Source organism: Molossus molossus, unplaced genomic scaffold (assembly GCF_014108415.1).
Source record: "Molossus molossus isolate mMolMol1 unplaced genomic scaffold, mMolMol1.p scaffold_m16_p_22, whole genome shotgun sequence".
NCBI classification, from domain to species: domain Eukaryota; kingdom Metazoa; phylum Chordata; class Mammalia; order Chiroptera; family Molossidae; genus Molossus; species Molossus molossus.
The window spans coordinates 808,616-824,579 of record NW_023425358.1 but is presented as its reverse complement, the minus strand read 5'-3'; the positions used below and the strand labels follow the sequence as shown (position 1 = coordinate 824,579).

At 41.3% G+C, this 15,964-nt stretch overlaps 1 protein-coding gene across 1 annotated transcript in view; it reads right to left on the bottom strand.

The window, feature by feature from the left end:
- Positions 1–15,964, bottom strand: part of TECTA (tectorin alpha) — a 137,612-nt gene that overhangs the window by 36,235 nt on the left and 85,413 nt on the right. Inside the window, exon 12 of the mRNA XM_036276159.1 lies at positions 13,457–13,656. Coding sequence (XP_036132052.1) covers positions 13,457–13,656 — 200 coding nt within the window. The remainder of the gene's footprint in view (positions 1–13,456; positions 13,657–15,964) is intronic.

Genomic DNA, 15,964 nt, shown 5'->3' with positions numbered 1-15,964 from the left:
AATTAACATCATTAAAATATCCATACAACCCAAAGCAATCTATAGATTCAAGGAAATCTCTATTAACATACCAATGGCATATTTCACAGATCTAGAACAAATACTCCAAAATGTATATGGAACCAAAAAAGACCCAAATAGCCACAGCAACCTTGAGAAAGAAGAACAAAGTTGGAAGTATCTCAATACTGGATATCAAGTTATACTACAAAGCCATTGTAATAAAAACAGACTGGTACTGGCACAAGAACAGGCATATAGATCAGTTGAACAGAGGAGAGAACCCAGAAATCAACCCACACCACTACACTCAATTAATATTTGACAAAGGAGGAAAGAGCATACAATGGAGAAAAGGCAGTCTCTTAATAAGTGGTGCTGGAATAATTGGACAACTATAAGCAAAAAAAAAAAAAAAAAATTAAACTAGACCACCTACTTACACCATACACAAGAATAAACTCAATATATATATAAGACTTAAATGTGACTCATGAAACTATAAATATCCTTGAAGAAAATGTAAGCAGCAATATTTTAGACATCTTATGTAGGAGAATTTTCACAGATACATTGCCTAGGGCAAGGGAAACAAAGGAAAAAATAAACAAATGGGATTATATCAAACTAAAAAGCTTCTTCATAGCAAAAGTTACCAGCATCAAAATGAAAAGGAAACCCACTGTTTGGGAGAAAATATTTGTCAATGAAATATCTGATAAGGGATTAATTTCCCAAATATATAAAGTACCCATATAACTCAACAAAAGGAAAACAAAAAATCCAATTAACAAATGGGCAGAGGACTTTAATAGATACTTCTCCAAGCAAGACATACAAATGGTCATGAGACATGAAAAAATGCTCAAAGTCACTAATCATCAGAGAGATGCAAATTAAAATGTCAATGAGGTATTGCTGTCAAGGATGTGAAGAAAAGTCCTGGTGGGATTGCAGACTGGTGCAGCCACTCTGGAAAACACCTTGGAATTTCTTTAAAAAATTAAAAATTGATCTATCATTTGACCCAGTTATCCCACTCCTAGAATCCCAAAATACCAATCAGAAAGAATATATGCACCCCTATGTTCATAGCAGTGCTTTCTACAATAGCGAACATCTGGAAACAGCCCAAGTGCCCATCAGTATACAAGTGGATAAAAAAGCTGTGCTACATATACACAATGGAATACTATGCAAATGAAAAAAAGAAAAAAAAGTATCTATTGCCCTCTGAAACAGCATGTGGGGACCTGGAGAGTATTATGCTAAGCTAGATAAGCCAGTCAGAGAAAGACAAATATCACATGATCTCATTGTGGAATCTATTGAACAATATAAACTGATGAATAAAATGGAAAAAGAGGCATGAAAACTTGGATCAGACTGATCAACCTCAGAGGGAAGGGTGGAGGGGCAGGAAGAGATTAAGCAAAAAATTTACATGTATATGTGCATTACCCGTGGACACAGACTATAGGGGGGTGAAGGCCTGGGGCAGGATGGGAACAAAGAGGAGGAAGGGCATGGGGAATCAAAGGGGGGGGGTAGTGACATCTGTAATACTTTCAACAATATAGATTTCAAAAACTCAGCAATGACACCACAGAAATATAGAGGATTATAAGAATTTACTACAATCAATTATTTGCCAACCTACTGGACAACCTGGAAGAAGTGTATAAATTCCTAGAAACATTGAATCTTCCAAGACTGACTCAAGGAGAAACAGTAAATCTGAACAGAGAACTACTAATGAAATCAAATCAGTAATTCAAAAATTCTCAATAAACAAAAGTTCTCGATCAGAGGGCTTCACAGGTGAATTTTACCAAACATTCAAAGAAGAAATAGTACCTATGCTTCTCAAAGTATTCCAAAATATTAAATAGGAAGGATGGATGCTCAGTTCAATTTATGAAGCCAGCATTAACTATGATGCCAAAACTGGACAAGAACATTACGAAAAAAAAAAAAAAATCATAGGCCAATATCCCTGATGAATATAGATGTAAAAATCCTCAACCAAATATTACTGATCTGAGTTCAGAATATATTTTAAAATGTCATTTATGAAATCAACTGAGATTTATTCCTGGGATGCAAGGTTAAATACCCATAAATCAATTAGTATGATGTACCACAAAACAAAAATGAAAGATAAAAGCCATATGACCATATCAATAGATTTAGATAAAGCATTTTATAAAATCTAGCATCCATTTATGATAATAAGTCTCAGAAAAGTGGGAATAGAGGGAACATACCTCAACATAATCAAAGCCATATATGGAAAACCTACAGGTAAAAGTATTCTCAATTGTAAAAGCTAAAAGCATTTTCCTTAAGATCAGGAATAAGACAAGAATATCCACTTCACAATTTTTATTCAAAATATTATTGAAAGTCTTAGCCACAGCTATCAGACAAGAAAAATAAATTAAAGGCATTCAAATTGGAAAGAAAGAAGTAAAACTGTCATTATTTGCAGATGACATAATACTATATAGATAGAATTTTAGAGAGTCTACCAAAAAACTATTAAAACTGACAAATGAATTCAATAAAGAAGCAGAATACAACATTAATATTTAGAAATTGGTTGCAATTTTATACACCAACAACTATCAGAAAGGGAAATTGAGAAAACAATCTTAGTTACAATCACATCAGAAAAAAATACCTAGCTATAAATTTAACCAAGTGGGTAAAATGTATGTACCCAGAACATTATATGACATTAAAGAATGCAAGTGAAGAAGACAAATAAATTGAAGGCTCGGGATAGGAAAAATAAAAATCATTAAAATGTTTATATTTTATGCCCTGGATGGAGTTGCTCAGTAGTTAAAGTGTCATCCTGCACACAGAAGGGTCATGGGTTTCATTCCCAGGCAAGGGCATGTACCTTGGGTTGCAGGTTTGATCCCTGTTCCTGGTTGGGGCACAAGCAGGAGGCAACCAATCAATGTCTCTCTCACATCGATGTTTCTCCCTCTCCCTCCCTCCTTCTCTTTCATTTTTTCTAAAATTCAGTGGAAAAATATCCTTGGGTGAGGATTAACAACAACAAAAAAGAACTTATACTACCAAAAATAATCTATAGATTCAATGTAATCCTTACCAAAATACCAATGGCATTTCCACAGAACTAGAACAAAAAATAATCCTAAAATTTATATTGAATCACAAAAGACCCTGAATAGGCAAAGCAATCTTGAGAAGGAAGAACAAAGTTGCAGGTTATCAAGGTCCCTGACATAAAACTATATTACAAGCTATAGTAATCAAACCAGCATGGTACTGGCACTAAACAATACATATATCAATGGAACGAAATAAAGAACTCAGAAATAAATCCATGCCTATATGGTAAATTAACATGTAACAAAGTAGTCAAGAATATACAATGGGATAAAGATAGTTTCTTTAACAAATGTGTTGGGGAAACTGGAGAGATACATAAAACAAATTTAACTAGCCCACTTTCTTTCACCATATAAAAGAAAAGTAGATTAAAGACTTAAATGTAAAACTGATACCATAAAACTCACAGACGAAAACACAGGCAGTAAACCCTTTTATATCACTCTTAGTAATAATTTCTTTTGTGTATTTCCCTTCAGGCAAGGGAAACAAAAGAAAAAATAAACAAATGCAACTACATCAAACTAAAAGTTTCTGGACAACAAAGAAACTATCAATGAAACAAAAAGACAATCTACTTAATTGGGTAAGATATTCACAAATGATATATTCAATAAAAGTTTAATATCCAAAATATAAGGATTTCTGGTCAAGATGGTGGCGTAGGTAAACACAGTACTCACCTCCTCCCACAACCACATCAAAATTACAACTAAACTACAGAACAACCATCATTCAGAACTGCCTGAAATCGAGCTGAATGGAAGTCCTACAACTATGAGATTAAGGAAGCCACATGGAGACTGGTAGGAGGGTGGAAGTGGATAAAAATCAGGAGGACACCTTGGCTGGGAAGGTCCTCCCTGAGGAGTGAGGGGTCCCCATCCCACACCAGGCGCCCAGCTCAGGGCTCCAGTACCAGGAAGAGAAGTCCCATCATTTCTCGCTGAGGCTGAGGGAGGCTGAAGCTGCGGGAGCCCCAGGTAGCTCCACTTAAAAGGCCTGTGCATAGACTTACTCAGACTTGCTCCCTCTGAGCTTGGAATGGAGGCAGCTTGAGGGGCACCAGAGACATACAGGAAAAACTGAGCTGTTTGGCCTCGGGACGAGGGCTGGAGAGGCGGCTTTCTCCTGGACAGATGTGCTGGCAGAGGCTGATGTTTCTTTGGTGAGCCCTTCCCTGGGGTGGCAGACGGCCACCATATCTGGGACTCCAGCAACCTGGCTCACACTGTTTGCTCTGCCCTGGTGATTGCATGAGGCCCCGCCCCACCCAACATTTGGGCCCACCCAAGCTGTTTCCAGAGTCTTTCCCACAGGGTTGGCCTGTCTTGGATCCTACTTCAGAGTTTCTTAAAATCTCTCAAACAAGCAGCATTTGGTCTCAGTGAGCCCCACACCTCTTGCTAACTGGCCCCAAGCCTGGCACTAGAAGCAGCCAGCTTTGGTTCACAACTTGGCTTTTTCTGGGCACCTCCAAGCTCAGCACAAGAAGCAGCCATCTGCAGATCACTTTGTAGCTTACGCCTGGTGGCCCCAGATAGAACACAGGCAGTGGCTGACCTTGCCCCAGAGCCAGCACACCCAGTGGACAGCTTAAAACCATGCTGAAGCACCACCACCAAACCACCTCCACAAGTGATACACTCAGTGAGCAGACTCAATGGGTACCAGAGCCCTGATAAAGTAAGTTTTGCTCTGTGTGGTGAGCCCTGCACAGCTGATCCTCCAAGGGAGTCAGAGGCCAGTGGTCAGTGGGCACAGCCAGTCCTTGCAGCTGATCAGCCTGAGTAAATCCCCCCCATTGACATGCCAACAGCAATCAAGACTCAAATACAACAGAAAGGTGTACAGTTCACACTAGGGGTGCACCTTGAGGGACCAGTTGGGGTGACCAGGGAGGCTGTGCCACTGGATCCTACAGAACACCTACAACAATAGGCCACCCTATGAAGCCTACGAGACATAGCAACTCTACCTAATATATAGAAACAATCACAGGGAAGCAGCCAAAATGAGGAGAAAAAGAAACATGTCTCAAATGAAAGAAGAGAAAAAACTCCAGAAAAATAATTAAACAAAATGGAGATAAGCAATCAATCAGATGCAGAGTTCAAAATACTGGTTATAAGGTTGCTCAAGGAGCTTGGTGAGACCTTCAAGGAACTTAGTGAGAATGTCAACAACATCAAAAAGGACCAGTCAGAAATGAAGAATGCACTAACTGAAATGAAGAATAATTTATAGGGAATCAATAGTAGAATAGGTAAGGCCAAGAAGCAAACCATTTATTTAGAATATAAGAAAGCAAAAAAACACCCAATCAGAACAGCAAAAAGAAAAGAGAATCCAAAAAATGAGGATAGTGTAAGGAGCCTCTGAGACAACTTCAAGCATGCCAACATTCACATCATAGGGGTGTCGGAAGGAGAAGAGAGAGAACAAGGAATTGAAAATCTATTTGAAACAATAATGACAGAAAACTTCTTTAACTTGGTGAAGAAAACAGACATACAAGTCCAGGAAGCACAGAAAGCCCCAAACAAGATGAACCCAAAGAGGTCCACACCAAGACACATCATCATCAAAATGCCAAAGGTTAAAGACAAAGATAAAATCTTAAAAGCAGCAAGAGAATAGTAGTTCGTTACCTACAAAGGAGCTGCCATAAAACTGTCAGCTGATTTCTCAAAAGAAACTTTGCAGGCCAGAAAGGAGTGGCAAGAGATATTCCAGGTGATGAAAAGCAATGACAACGAAGATTACTCTATCCTGCAAAGCTGTCATTTAGAATCTATGGACATATAAAGAGTTTCCCAGACAAGAAAAAGCTAAAGGAGTTCATCACCACCAAACCAGTATTATATGAAATGTTGAAGCATCTTTTTGAAGGAGAAGAAGAACAAAAATATGAACAGTAAAATGGCAATTAATACAAACCTATCAACAATTGATACTACAAACAAAATGAGCAAGCAGAACAGAAACAGACTCATAGATACAGACCACTTTTTGTTGCTTGCCAGATGGGTGGGGGCTGGGGGGATGGGAGAAAAAGATGAAGGAATTAATAAGTACAAATTGGTTGTTAAATTGATGAACCTCAAAGGGAAGCAGGGAGGGAGGGTGGGATGATATAAACCAAAGAACTTATATGCATATGTACATAACCAATGGACACCAACAATAATGTGGGGAAGGCAGGAGAGGGTTGGAATTGGGGAGGAGGTGGTCAATGGAGAATAAAATGGGAGACATCTGTAATACATTCAACAATAAAGATGAGCTAAAAAAAATCTAAAATATATACAGATCTCATACAACTTAACACACAAAAAAACAAGCAATTAGATTAAGAAATAGACAGAGCTGCCCTGGCCAGTTTGGCTCAGCAATTTGAGTGTTGGCCTACAAAACGGAGAGTCACAGGTTCAATTCCAGTCAAGGGCATGTGCCACGGTTGTGGTTTGTCCCCAGCCCTGGTTGGGGTCATGTGGGAGGCAACTGGTCATTGTGGCTCTCTCATGTTAATGTTTCTCTCTCTCTCTCTCTCTCTCTCTCTCCCCCCTCCCTCATCCCTGCCACACTATCTGAAGATACATGAAAAAATATCCTTGGGTGAGGATTAAAAATTAATAAAATAGAGGATCTGAGTAGACATTTCTCCAAAGAAAACATATAGATGGCCAACAGACATATGAAAAGATGCTCAATGTCACTAATCATTGGAGAAATGCAAATTAAAAGCACAATGAAAGATATCACCTCATGCCTCTCAGAATAGCTATCATCCACAAATCAACAAGCTGTTGGCCAGGGTGTGGACAGAAGAGAACCCTCAGGCATGCACTTTTGGTGTCACTATAAATTGGTACAGTGTATGGAAAATAGTACGCAGTTTCCTTTAAAAATTAAAAATAAAACTACCATATAATCTAGCAACTCCACTTCTGTGTATTTATTTTAAAAAATTTCTAACACTAATTTCAAAAGATGTAAGCTTCCCTATTTTTCATTGCAGTATTCTTCACAATAGCCAAAATTTGGAAGCAATTTAAGTATCCATTGATAGAAAAATGGATAAAGAAGTGGTACATATATAGTATGTTGTGGAATATTAGTCAGTCATAAAAAGAATGAAAACTTACCATTTGTGATAACATGGATGGTCCTGGAGGGTATTATGCTGAGTGAAATATTTCAGACAGTGATAGAAAAATACCACATGATTTCACTGACATGTGGAAGCTAAAAAAAAATCAATAAACAAAGAAAGCAGAAACAACCTAATAGATACAGAGAACAAACTCATAGTTGCTAGACAACAGGGGTGTTTGGGCGCTGGGTAAAAAAGGGTAAGAAATTAAGAAGGAAAGCCCAGCCAGTGTGGCTCAGTGGATTGAACACCATCCCTTGGACTGAGAGGTCCTGGTTCGATTCCCGGTCAGGGCACATGCCTGGGGTTGTGGGCTCGATCCCCAGTAGGGGGTGTGCAGGGGGCAGACAATCAATGTTTCTCTTTCACATAGATGTTTCTATCTCTCTCTCCCTTCCTTTCTCTCTAAAGAATCAATAAAATATATGTAAACAAATAAAAATTAAAACATTAAAGAGAAGAAACTGAGAAGTACACATTGACAGTTACAGTCAGGGAGAGGGCTGTGAGGTACAGCACAGAGGATGCAGTCAGTGACATGTAATATCTATGTATAGCGTCGGGTGGGTGTGCAACTCACCACGGGTTAGCATGAAAGTTATATAAATCTCTGAGCACTATGCCATACATATGAAAGTAATAATACTGAATGTCAAGTATAATTCATTTTTTTTTAATTTACAAAAAGTATCTTGTAGGGAAGTTGTTAGATTAAACACGTGAAGCACAGTTCCTAACTTAGTGTGGGCACTGGATAAATCGTAGCTGCTGTTATTACAGGAGAAGGTCTAGTCATCCTCTTTCAGGTGACGAGGATTTATATCATGGTATATACCTGCAGTAAAGGTTATTCTCAGTCGGGGGCAGCTTTTATTTTGTACTCCCCCAAACGAGCAACAGTCTGCAGACAGAACTTTGTTGGGTAGTGTTTGTGCTCTTCCCCTTGCACTTGTTCTAGACTGAGAGTTCCAAGGAACTGTTGGATGCTGGTCATGCTTGTGTAAATTGGGGTGTTGTCCCGACAAGGAAACTGGCAAAGAGACTGGGCACACAGTGCATGACTCCCTTTACCCAGACAGTGCTATGCAGAGAAGTTTTAATCATACAAGTGGTCACTGTTTTCTGCTTTGACTTATCACAATCCTGGATATCAGCTACAGATAAGATTCAGATTCAAGGGTAAATAGATACAGGACAAGAACTTCCAAGATAATTGTCCTCAATCCACTTCAAGATGCCACTGCCGATAACTTGAATCCTCACACTAGAGTAGTTCCTGGAACCAAGTCTCCCTCTCTCCAGAGCTGTAAATGTTCTAGGGGCCAGTGGTCTCCGATTTGCAGAACAACTGAGTGGCTGGTCTGGGCTCTTTCTGGTAAGTCAGACATTCCATGGGCGGGAAGAGAGAACAACCTGAAGCATGTGGATGTGATAAGGGTCAACAAACCATCCCACAGAACTCAGGCATGAAACTAGCACCACAGTAAAGCAACTGGCCCCGTGCTCTCTTTTTAACCTAATTAGACAGGACAAGAGTGATTACCCTGCGTGCTAATTAATGGCTAGATACGCTTTCTCTTCATTTCCAAAGAAATCTGTTGTCTAAATAAGCCTCCAAGTTTGTTTGAATTCAGACAAGTAGATGTGGATTATTTGTTCTGTGTGTTAGCAGATACAAGTTATTGTCAAACGCACTAACTTTCCGATGGCAGCCGTTAGTGTTGTTCATAGTGTAATGGCAGCCAAGCATGGGCCTGTGCCCTTCCCGAGAGTTCCCGGGGCTTTTGTCTGCATCATTCCATTAACATGCCTGGATTTTTTATTTACAAAATGCTTCTCAGAATAAGAACAATAATAGCAACTACCAGTTATGGAAGTACTGGGTGCCATGGACCAGGCAAGGCACCCGGCATAGGTTATGTACACAATATCACTATTGAGTTGGTATTATTAGTCCCGTTTCAGACAGGGCAGCTGAACTCAGAGACATAGCACAGGCTGTCCTCTGTCACACCACAGCCATGGTTGAGCCAAGTGCCATTCCACTGTGCCCCAAACGTCCGGGACCTCTGTCGAGGGGCACAGCACACCTGTGCTAAATGGCTGTATTCAGTGAGGCTCCAGACGGGAGCAGAGATGAGAACCACGCCTTTCCAGTCTTGAGCCTAATTATCTCTTCTCCCAGATGGTGAGAAGATGGAATTTATTATTCTGATCTACCACAGGGTCTGCCTTTTCCTTTCAAATTATCAGTATTTTTCAGAACTAATTTCAAAACAAACTTCTCCCAAGAAGTCTTCTTTGATTAGCTCTATTTAACTATACTTTCTGGTCTTTCTACCACAATATTTAAGTAAATTTCCTACTGAAAGTGAAATTAAGGGTAACTTCAACTTTTTTTCTACTTATTCTCAAGGTAAAGTCAACTTAGTTGTTCTAGAACAAGCCAATGCATCTCTACAAAAAGGAGATACTATTTATTTTTACCTAGTTTATTTGCAATCCAGACATTTCAATTCAATGTGTTAATGCTTCTATTCTTTTCTATTTAAAATCGATTAGTTCTGAAGGTATTACTTTTCACTTGTTATGTTATTTTGTAACCATTTTCTTTGTCTTTGGAGTACACTTGCTTTCCTCTCTGGAGCAGATCTGTAAGTTCTCAAGGCAGGGGGAGAGTTTGTCATCCCTGCAACCTCACTGGCACTGGAATAATAGCAGACACTTGACATTTGCTGTTGTTAACTTCTCACAAACAGAAGGTATAGATGTTGTTCAGAGAGAAAATGGGCTTAAGAAAGAAGTATGGGCCAAATTCCTTCTTCAGGCAACACCATTCTCAGAGTATCATGGCACACGAAGGTCTTACCCAGGGCGAGATGGGGGAGCAGTTAAATGCGGCACTTGCATCCTCCCACAACCACATCAAAACTACAACTGAAGTACAGAACGTCATTCAGAATGGTCTGCAGTCTAGCTGAACAGAAGTCCTACAGCTAAGAATATACAGAAGAAGCTACATGGAGACTGGTAGGAGGGGCAGAGAGGCTGAACAGGCTGGTCCCACACCCACATGTGGTAGATAACAATTGGGAGGGATATCTTGGCTGTGGAGGTTACCCCTGAGGAGTGAGGGGTCCCAGCCCCACAGAAGGCCCCCCTAGCCCAGGGTCTAGTGCCAGGCAGAAAAGTCCCTACAACTTCTGTCTGTAAAAACCAGCAACGGTGGCCGAGTGAGATGGAAGGCTTCTGGAGCACCAGGTTCTCCTCTTAAAGGACCCACATGGACTTGTTAGTCCTCACTCACTCTGAGCTCCACCATGCATGGGAGATGCTGCAGCTCTACCCAGTACATAGAAACAACACAAGGAGGCAGCCAAAATGAGGAGACAAAGAAACATTTCCCCAAAAAGGAACTGAAAAAAAACTCCAGAAAAAGAACTAAGTGCCCTGGCTGGTTTAGCTCAGCAGTTAGAGCATTGGCCTGCAGACCAGAGAGGCCTGGGTTTGGTTCCCCCTAAGGGCATGTATCTCAGTTGCAGTTTGTCCCTGGCCCCAGTTGGGGTCATGTGGGTGGTCGCCACTTAATGTGTCTCTCTCACATTGATGTTTCTCTCTTTTTTTTCCTCCCTCTCTCTTTCCCACTCTATCTGAAGATAAATGCAAAAATGTCCTTGGGTGAGGATAAATAAAAGAACTAAGCAAAATGGAGACAAGCAATCTACTAGTTTCAGAACAAAACACAGGTTATATAGATGCTCAATGAACTTGGGGAAAAGTAGATGAATATGCCAGGGGAGTGGTAGCAGGGAGGAGAGGCTAAATGGGGGGTGGGGAGGTAAAACATCTGTAATATTTTCAACGATAAAGAAAAAGGAGTAGATGAACTTAGTGAGTACTTCAACAAAAAGGTGGAAAACATAAAAAAGAACCAGTCAGAAATGAAGACTACATTTACTAAAATGAAGAATACATTACAGGGAACCAACAGAGAAGTAGATGAAGGAGAGGATAAAATGAAAGATTTGGAAGATAAGAAAGCAGAAAACACCCAATCAGAACAGTAAAAAGAAAAAGAATATTTAAAAAAAATGAGGAGCCTCTGGGACAACTACAAGCATACAAACATCTGCATCATGGGAGTGCCAGAAGGTGGAGAGAGAGCAAGAAATTGAAAGCCTATGTGAAAAAATAATGAAAGAAAATTTCCTTAACCTGGTGAAGGAAATAGACACACAAGTCCAAGAAGCACAGAGAGCCCCAAACAAGATGAACCCAAAGAGGCCCACATCAAGACACATCATAATTAAAATGTCAAAGGTTAAAGACAAAGAGAGAATCTTAAAAGCAGCAAGAGAAAAGCAGTTAGTTATCTACAAGGGAGCTCCCATAAGATTTTCAGCTGATTTCTCAACGGGAATTTTGCAGGCCAGAAAGGAGTGGCAAGAAATATTCAAAGTGATGAAAAGCAAGGACCTACAACCAAGATGACTCCATCCAGCAAAGCAATCATTTAGAATGGAAGGAGAGATAAAGAGCTTCCCAGACAAGAAAAAGCTAAAGGAGCTCATCACCACCAAACCAGCATTACATGAAATGTTAAAGGGAATTCTTTAAGAAGAAGGAAAAACATAAAAATATGAATAATGAAATAGCAATAAATATATATCTATCAACAATTGAATTTAAAAAACAAAAATGAACAAGCGCAAAAGAAACAGACTCATAGATACAGAGAACATTTTGATGGTTGCCAGATGGAAGGGGGCTTAAGGGAAAGGGTGAGAAGGTTAAGGGATTGCCCTGCAGGTGTGGCTCAGTGGTTAGAAGGTTGGCCTGTGGATCGAGTTGCAGGTTCAATTCTGTTGAAGGGAACGTACCTCGGTTGGGGTTCGTCCCTGGCCCTGGTTGGATTGTGGGGGAAGGAACCAATCAATGTGTCTCTCTAACATCAATGTTTCTCTCTCCTCCTACTCTTTGTGCTCCTCCTCCCCCTCCCTTCCTCTCCCTCCCTCCAATTTTATCTGATGATAAAAAGAAAAATATCCTCTGGTGAGGATTAAAAAAAAAAAGGTTAAGGGATTAAGAAATACAAATTGGTATTACAGAATAGTCATGGGGATGTGAAGTACAGCATAGGGAATATAGTCAATGACATTATAATCATTGTGCATGGTGTCAGATGGGTACGAGATTTATCGAGATAATCATTTAGTGAATTATATAAGGTCTGAACACTGGGTTGTACACCTGAAACTAAAATGATATTATAGGTCAACTATAATTGAAAAATAAAATATTATTTAAATTCTAAATAAATAAATACAATTTATAAAGTACAAAGTACTTAGTACAAACATATTAGTGAGTATCAAGTACAAACATATTAGTGGGCTAATATGTGTCACTAAGTGACAACTACACAGGACACCTTCATTAGCTCTGTGGTTTAGGCCTATGCAGAGGGAGGCAAAGGGGTGGGGCAGGAGGCAGTGCAGCCGCATTCCCAGGGCAGTGCCAGACCCATAGATGGCACACGCTTCTGCTCACTCCAGGGAACTTCAACAGCCAAAGAGGGAAGCTACCCTTCCACGCCTCAAGCTCCATATTGCCAGTTAAAAATGTCCTCAGCTACCCCAGCTGGTGTGGCTCAGTGGCTGAGTGTCGACCCTGCACCAAGAGGTCCCAGTTCGACTCCCGGTCAGGGCACATGCCCAGGTTGAGGGCCGGATCCCCAGTGAGGGGCGTGCAGGAGGCGGCCAATCGATGTTCTCTCTCATAGATGTCTCTATCTCTCTCCCTCTCTCTAAAATCAGTAATAAAAACAATTATTTAAAAATAATGTCCTCGGCTAAGACAGCTACAAATGTCAGAGTCACAGCTACCATATTTCCCAACAAAAGCCATATCACAAGCTTCCAAACTAAGCTTCGCAGAAGAGGCGATCCGAGGCCTGGCGGAGAGGAGACAGGCTGGGGGAGAAGCCCAGGGCTGCAGAGGAGGGGCGCGGTCGGAGACCTCACGATGCGAGCAGGGGGAGTGGGGCTCAGCCGCATTCCCAAGGCCAGTGCTCTGCCCGCGGGAGCCTCTGCGGACTGTCCGACCGCCTTGTGCCGCGCCCCGCGCCGCCCCGCGCGCAGCAGCGCCGCCCACCTCGTAGTATTTGCCGTCGGAGTAGCAGCCGCAGCTGTGGGGCAGGATGCAGCTCCGGCCGTCCAGCACGTAGCCCGCGTCGCACTGGCAGCCCTCCACGCAGTAGTGGTTGCAGTCGCTCTTCAGGCGGATGGCGGCGCAGCGGGGCTGGCACACGCTCACGCAGCTCTCGTAGTGGCTGTTGGGAGGGCAGGTGACGGCTGGAACAGAAGACACAAGTCAGAACTTGCAGTCACAAGAAGGGCCAGCCGTCCGTCCCCTCAGGCTCCGCTCGGGAGAGGGGAGAGGGCGGGCGCGTGTGCCCAGGGCGAGGGTGAGCCTCCCCCTTCCCTGACCGCCCACTCTGCTCATGCACAGCGCCGCTCGCGGCCTGAACGGGGACCGAGGCGCAGAGGAGGCAACCAGAGGCTCCTCACTGGACCTTTGTCCTCTCTTCAGCCTGTTTTTGAGGTCCTCTAATCGGCTACCTTAAACTCACCTCCCAACACGCACTTCAGCGTCAGCTGGGCACCCGCACTGGTGCTGACTTCCCTGCTGCTGCCTGTCTGCCTTCCCACTCTGCTGTCTTACTGTAGAACTCCCCAGGCACATGCCCACACCGGCAGCTCGCCTTCATCTCAGAACTTCCACAGAAACTTCTAAGCCAGTCGTTTATAAACGGTAGGCATGAGCCTCTTGACTTCTGAGAAGGCCAGTGTGCACTGCGTGCGTGTGCATGTGTGCGTGTGTGTGCATGTGCATGTGTGTGCGTGTGTGTAGACTGACCCATGTCAACTATGTTCTATGGGTTTCAAATGCGTGCAGACGCCTTTATGGAAAGCAGTTAGGGTCCTGCTGAAGAGTGTGACTTCTGGAGACAGATGTGAGAGACAATAGCCAGGTACTTGGCCACCCTGGTCCTTAGCTCCTTAATGTGTAACGCAGATACCTGCGACACCTGCTTCGTGATTTGTTGGGAAGGACTGAGTGGGTCTGTGCTCAGAGCAGTGCTTAGCACAGAAGTGTTCAGTTGTGTTAGCCAATCATTAAAGACAGGTTTGCTTTAAAAGTTTTATAGAGTCCTTTTTTCATAGATGTATGCAAAAGCACAACTACTAATATGCGAGAATTTCTACTCAGTTCCATTTAGCCTTGAATTATTGTTTTGCACTCCTGCATGATATATTTTGTGCATTTATGATGATGCCTCAGTGAACATTCTTGCACTCATGAGCAAGTAAATCTGTACAAAAAATTTTTGAAACTGGAATTACTGGGGCAAAGGGTGCATGCATTCAAATTCTTGATAGATGCAACTGAATTGCCTTCTAAAGGCCTGTGCTAATGTATCCTCCTACCAGGTCTATAGGAGGAGGGTTATTTTTTCATATTCTCATTGGTTGTTTAGCACCAAACTTTTTGATCCTTGGAAATATGAAAAGTTAAATGCTGTAGGTATACGGGATTGCTATCCATAATATAGAGAGAGCTCTTAAAACTCAACAAATAACCTAATGGAAAAATGGGCCATGGACCAAAGAGTCACAGGTTCAATTCTGGTCAAGGGCATGCACCTCAGTTGCAGTTTGGTCCCCAGCACTGGTCAGGGTCATGTGGAAGGGAGCCAATTGATGTCTCTCTCATGTCTCTCTCTCTCTCTCCACCTCCTACTCTGTCTTAAAACAAATGGAAAAAATATCTTTGGGTAAGGATTAAAAAAATAGTAAGTTCTATTATATGTACTTTACCCTAACTTTAAAAATGCGGTATCTGCTTTACCCTCACTCAGTTCCATTCTTTGTGAGGTCCAGTGTCTCTTCTTTTGTTTTTAGTCCATCTGTATGACCTTTTCTGTTAACTGCCTTTCATTGTGCTTTGCAGATTTTCATATTAAATTATAAAATCTCTTTACAAATTTAAAACAGACTTTTGTCATTCAGTTGTTGTTAAATATTTTTCAACTGTTTTATGACTTTGCTTTTTTTGGACATTTATTTTATTGTTTTTGTTATGTTTTTGCCAGGTAAAAATTTAAATTTTTAAAGTGGTCAAATTTCGCAGCCACTATGGAAAACAATATGGTATTTCCTCAAAAAATTAAAAATTGAACTGCCATTTGACCCAATGATCCCACTTCTAGGAATATATCCTAAGAAGCCTGAACCACCAATCAGAATGAATATATGTACCCCTTTGTTCATAGCAGCACTATTTACAATAGCTAAGATCTGGTAACAGCCCAAGTGTCCATCAATAGATGAATGGATAAAAAGCTGTGGTACATTTACACAATAGAACACTATGCAGCTGTAAGAAAGAGTGATCTCTTATCCTTTGAGACAACATGGAGGGACCTGGAGAGTATTATGCTCAGCGAAATAAATAAATTAGAAAAAGACAAGTATCACATGATCTCACTTATTTGTGGAATATAATGAACAAAACAAGCTGATGAACAAAATAGAACCAGAGACATAGAAAGAAGTAGGGTTCAGACTGACAGACCTCAGAGGAGGGGGTTCAGGGGGA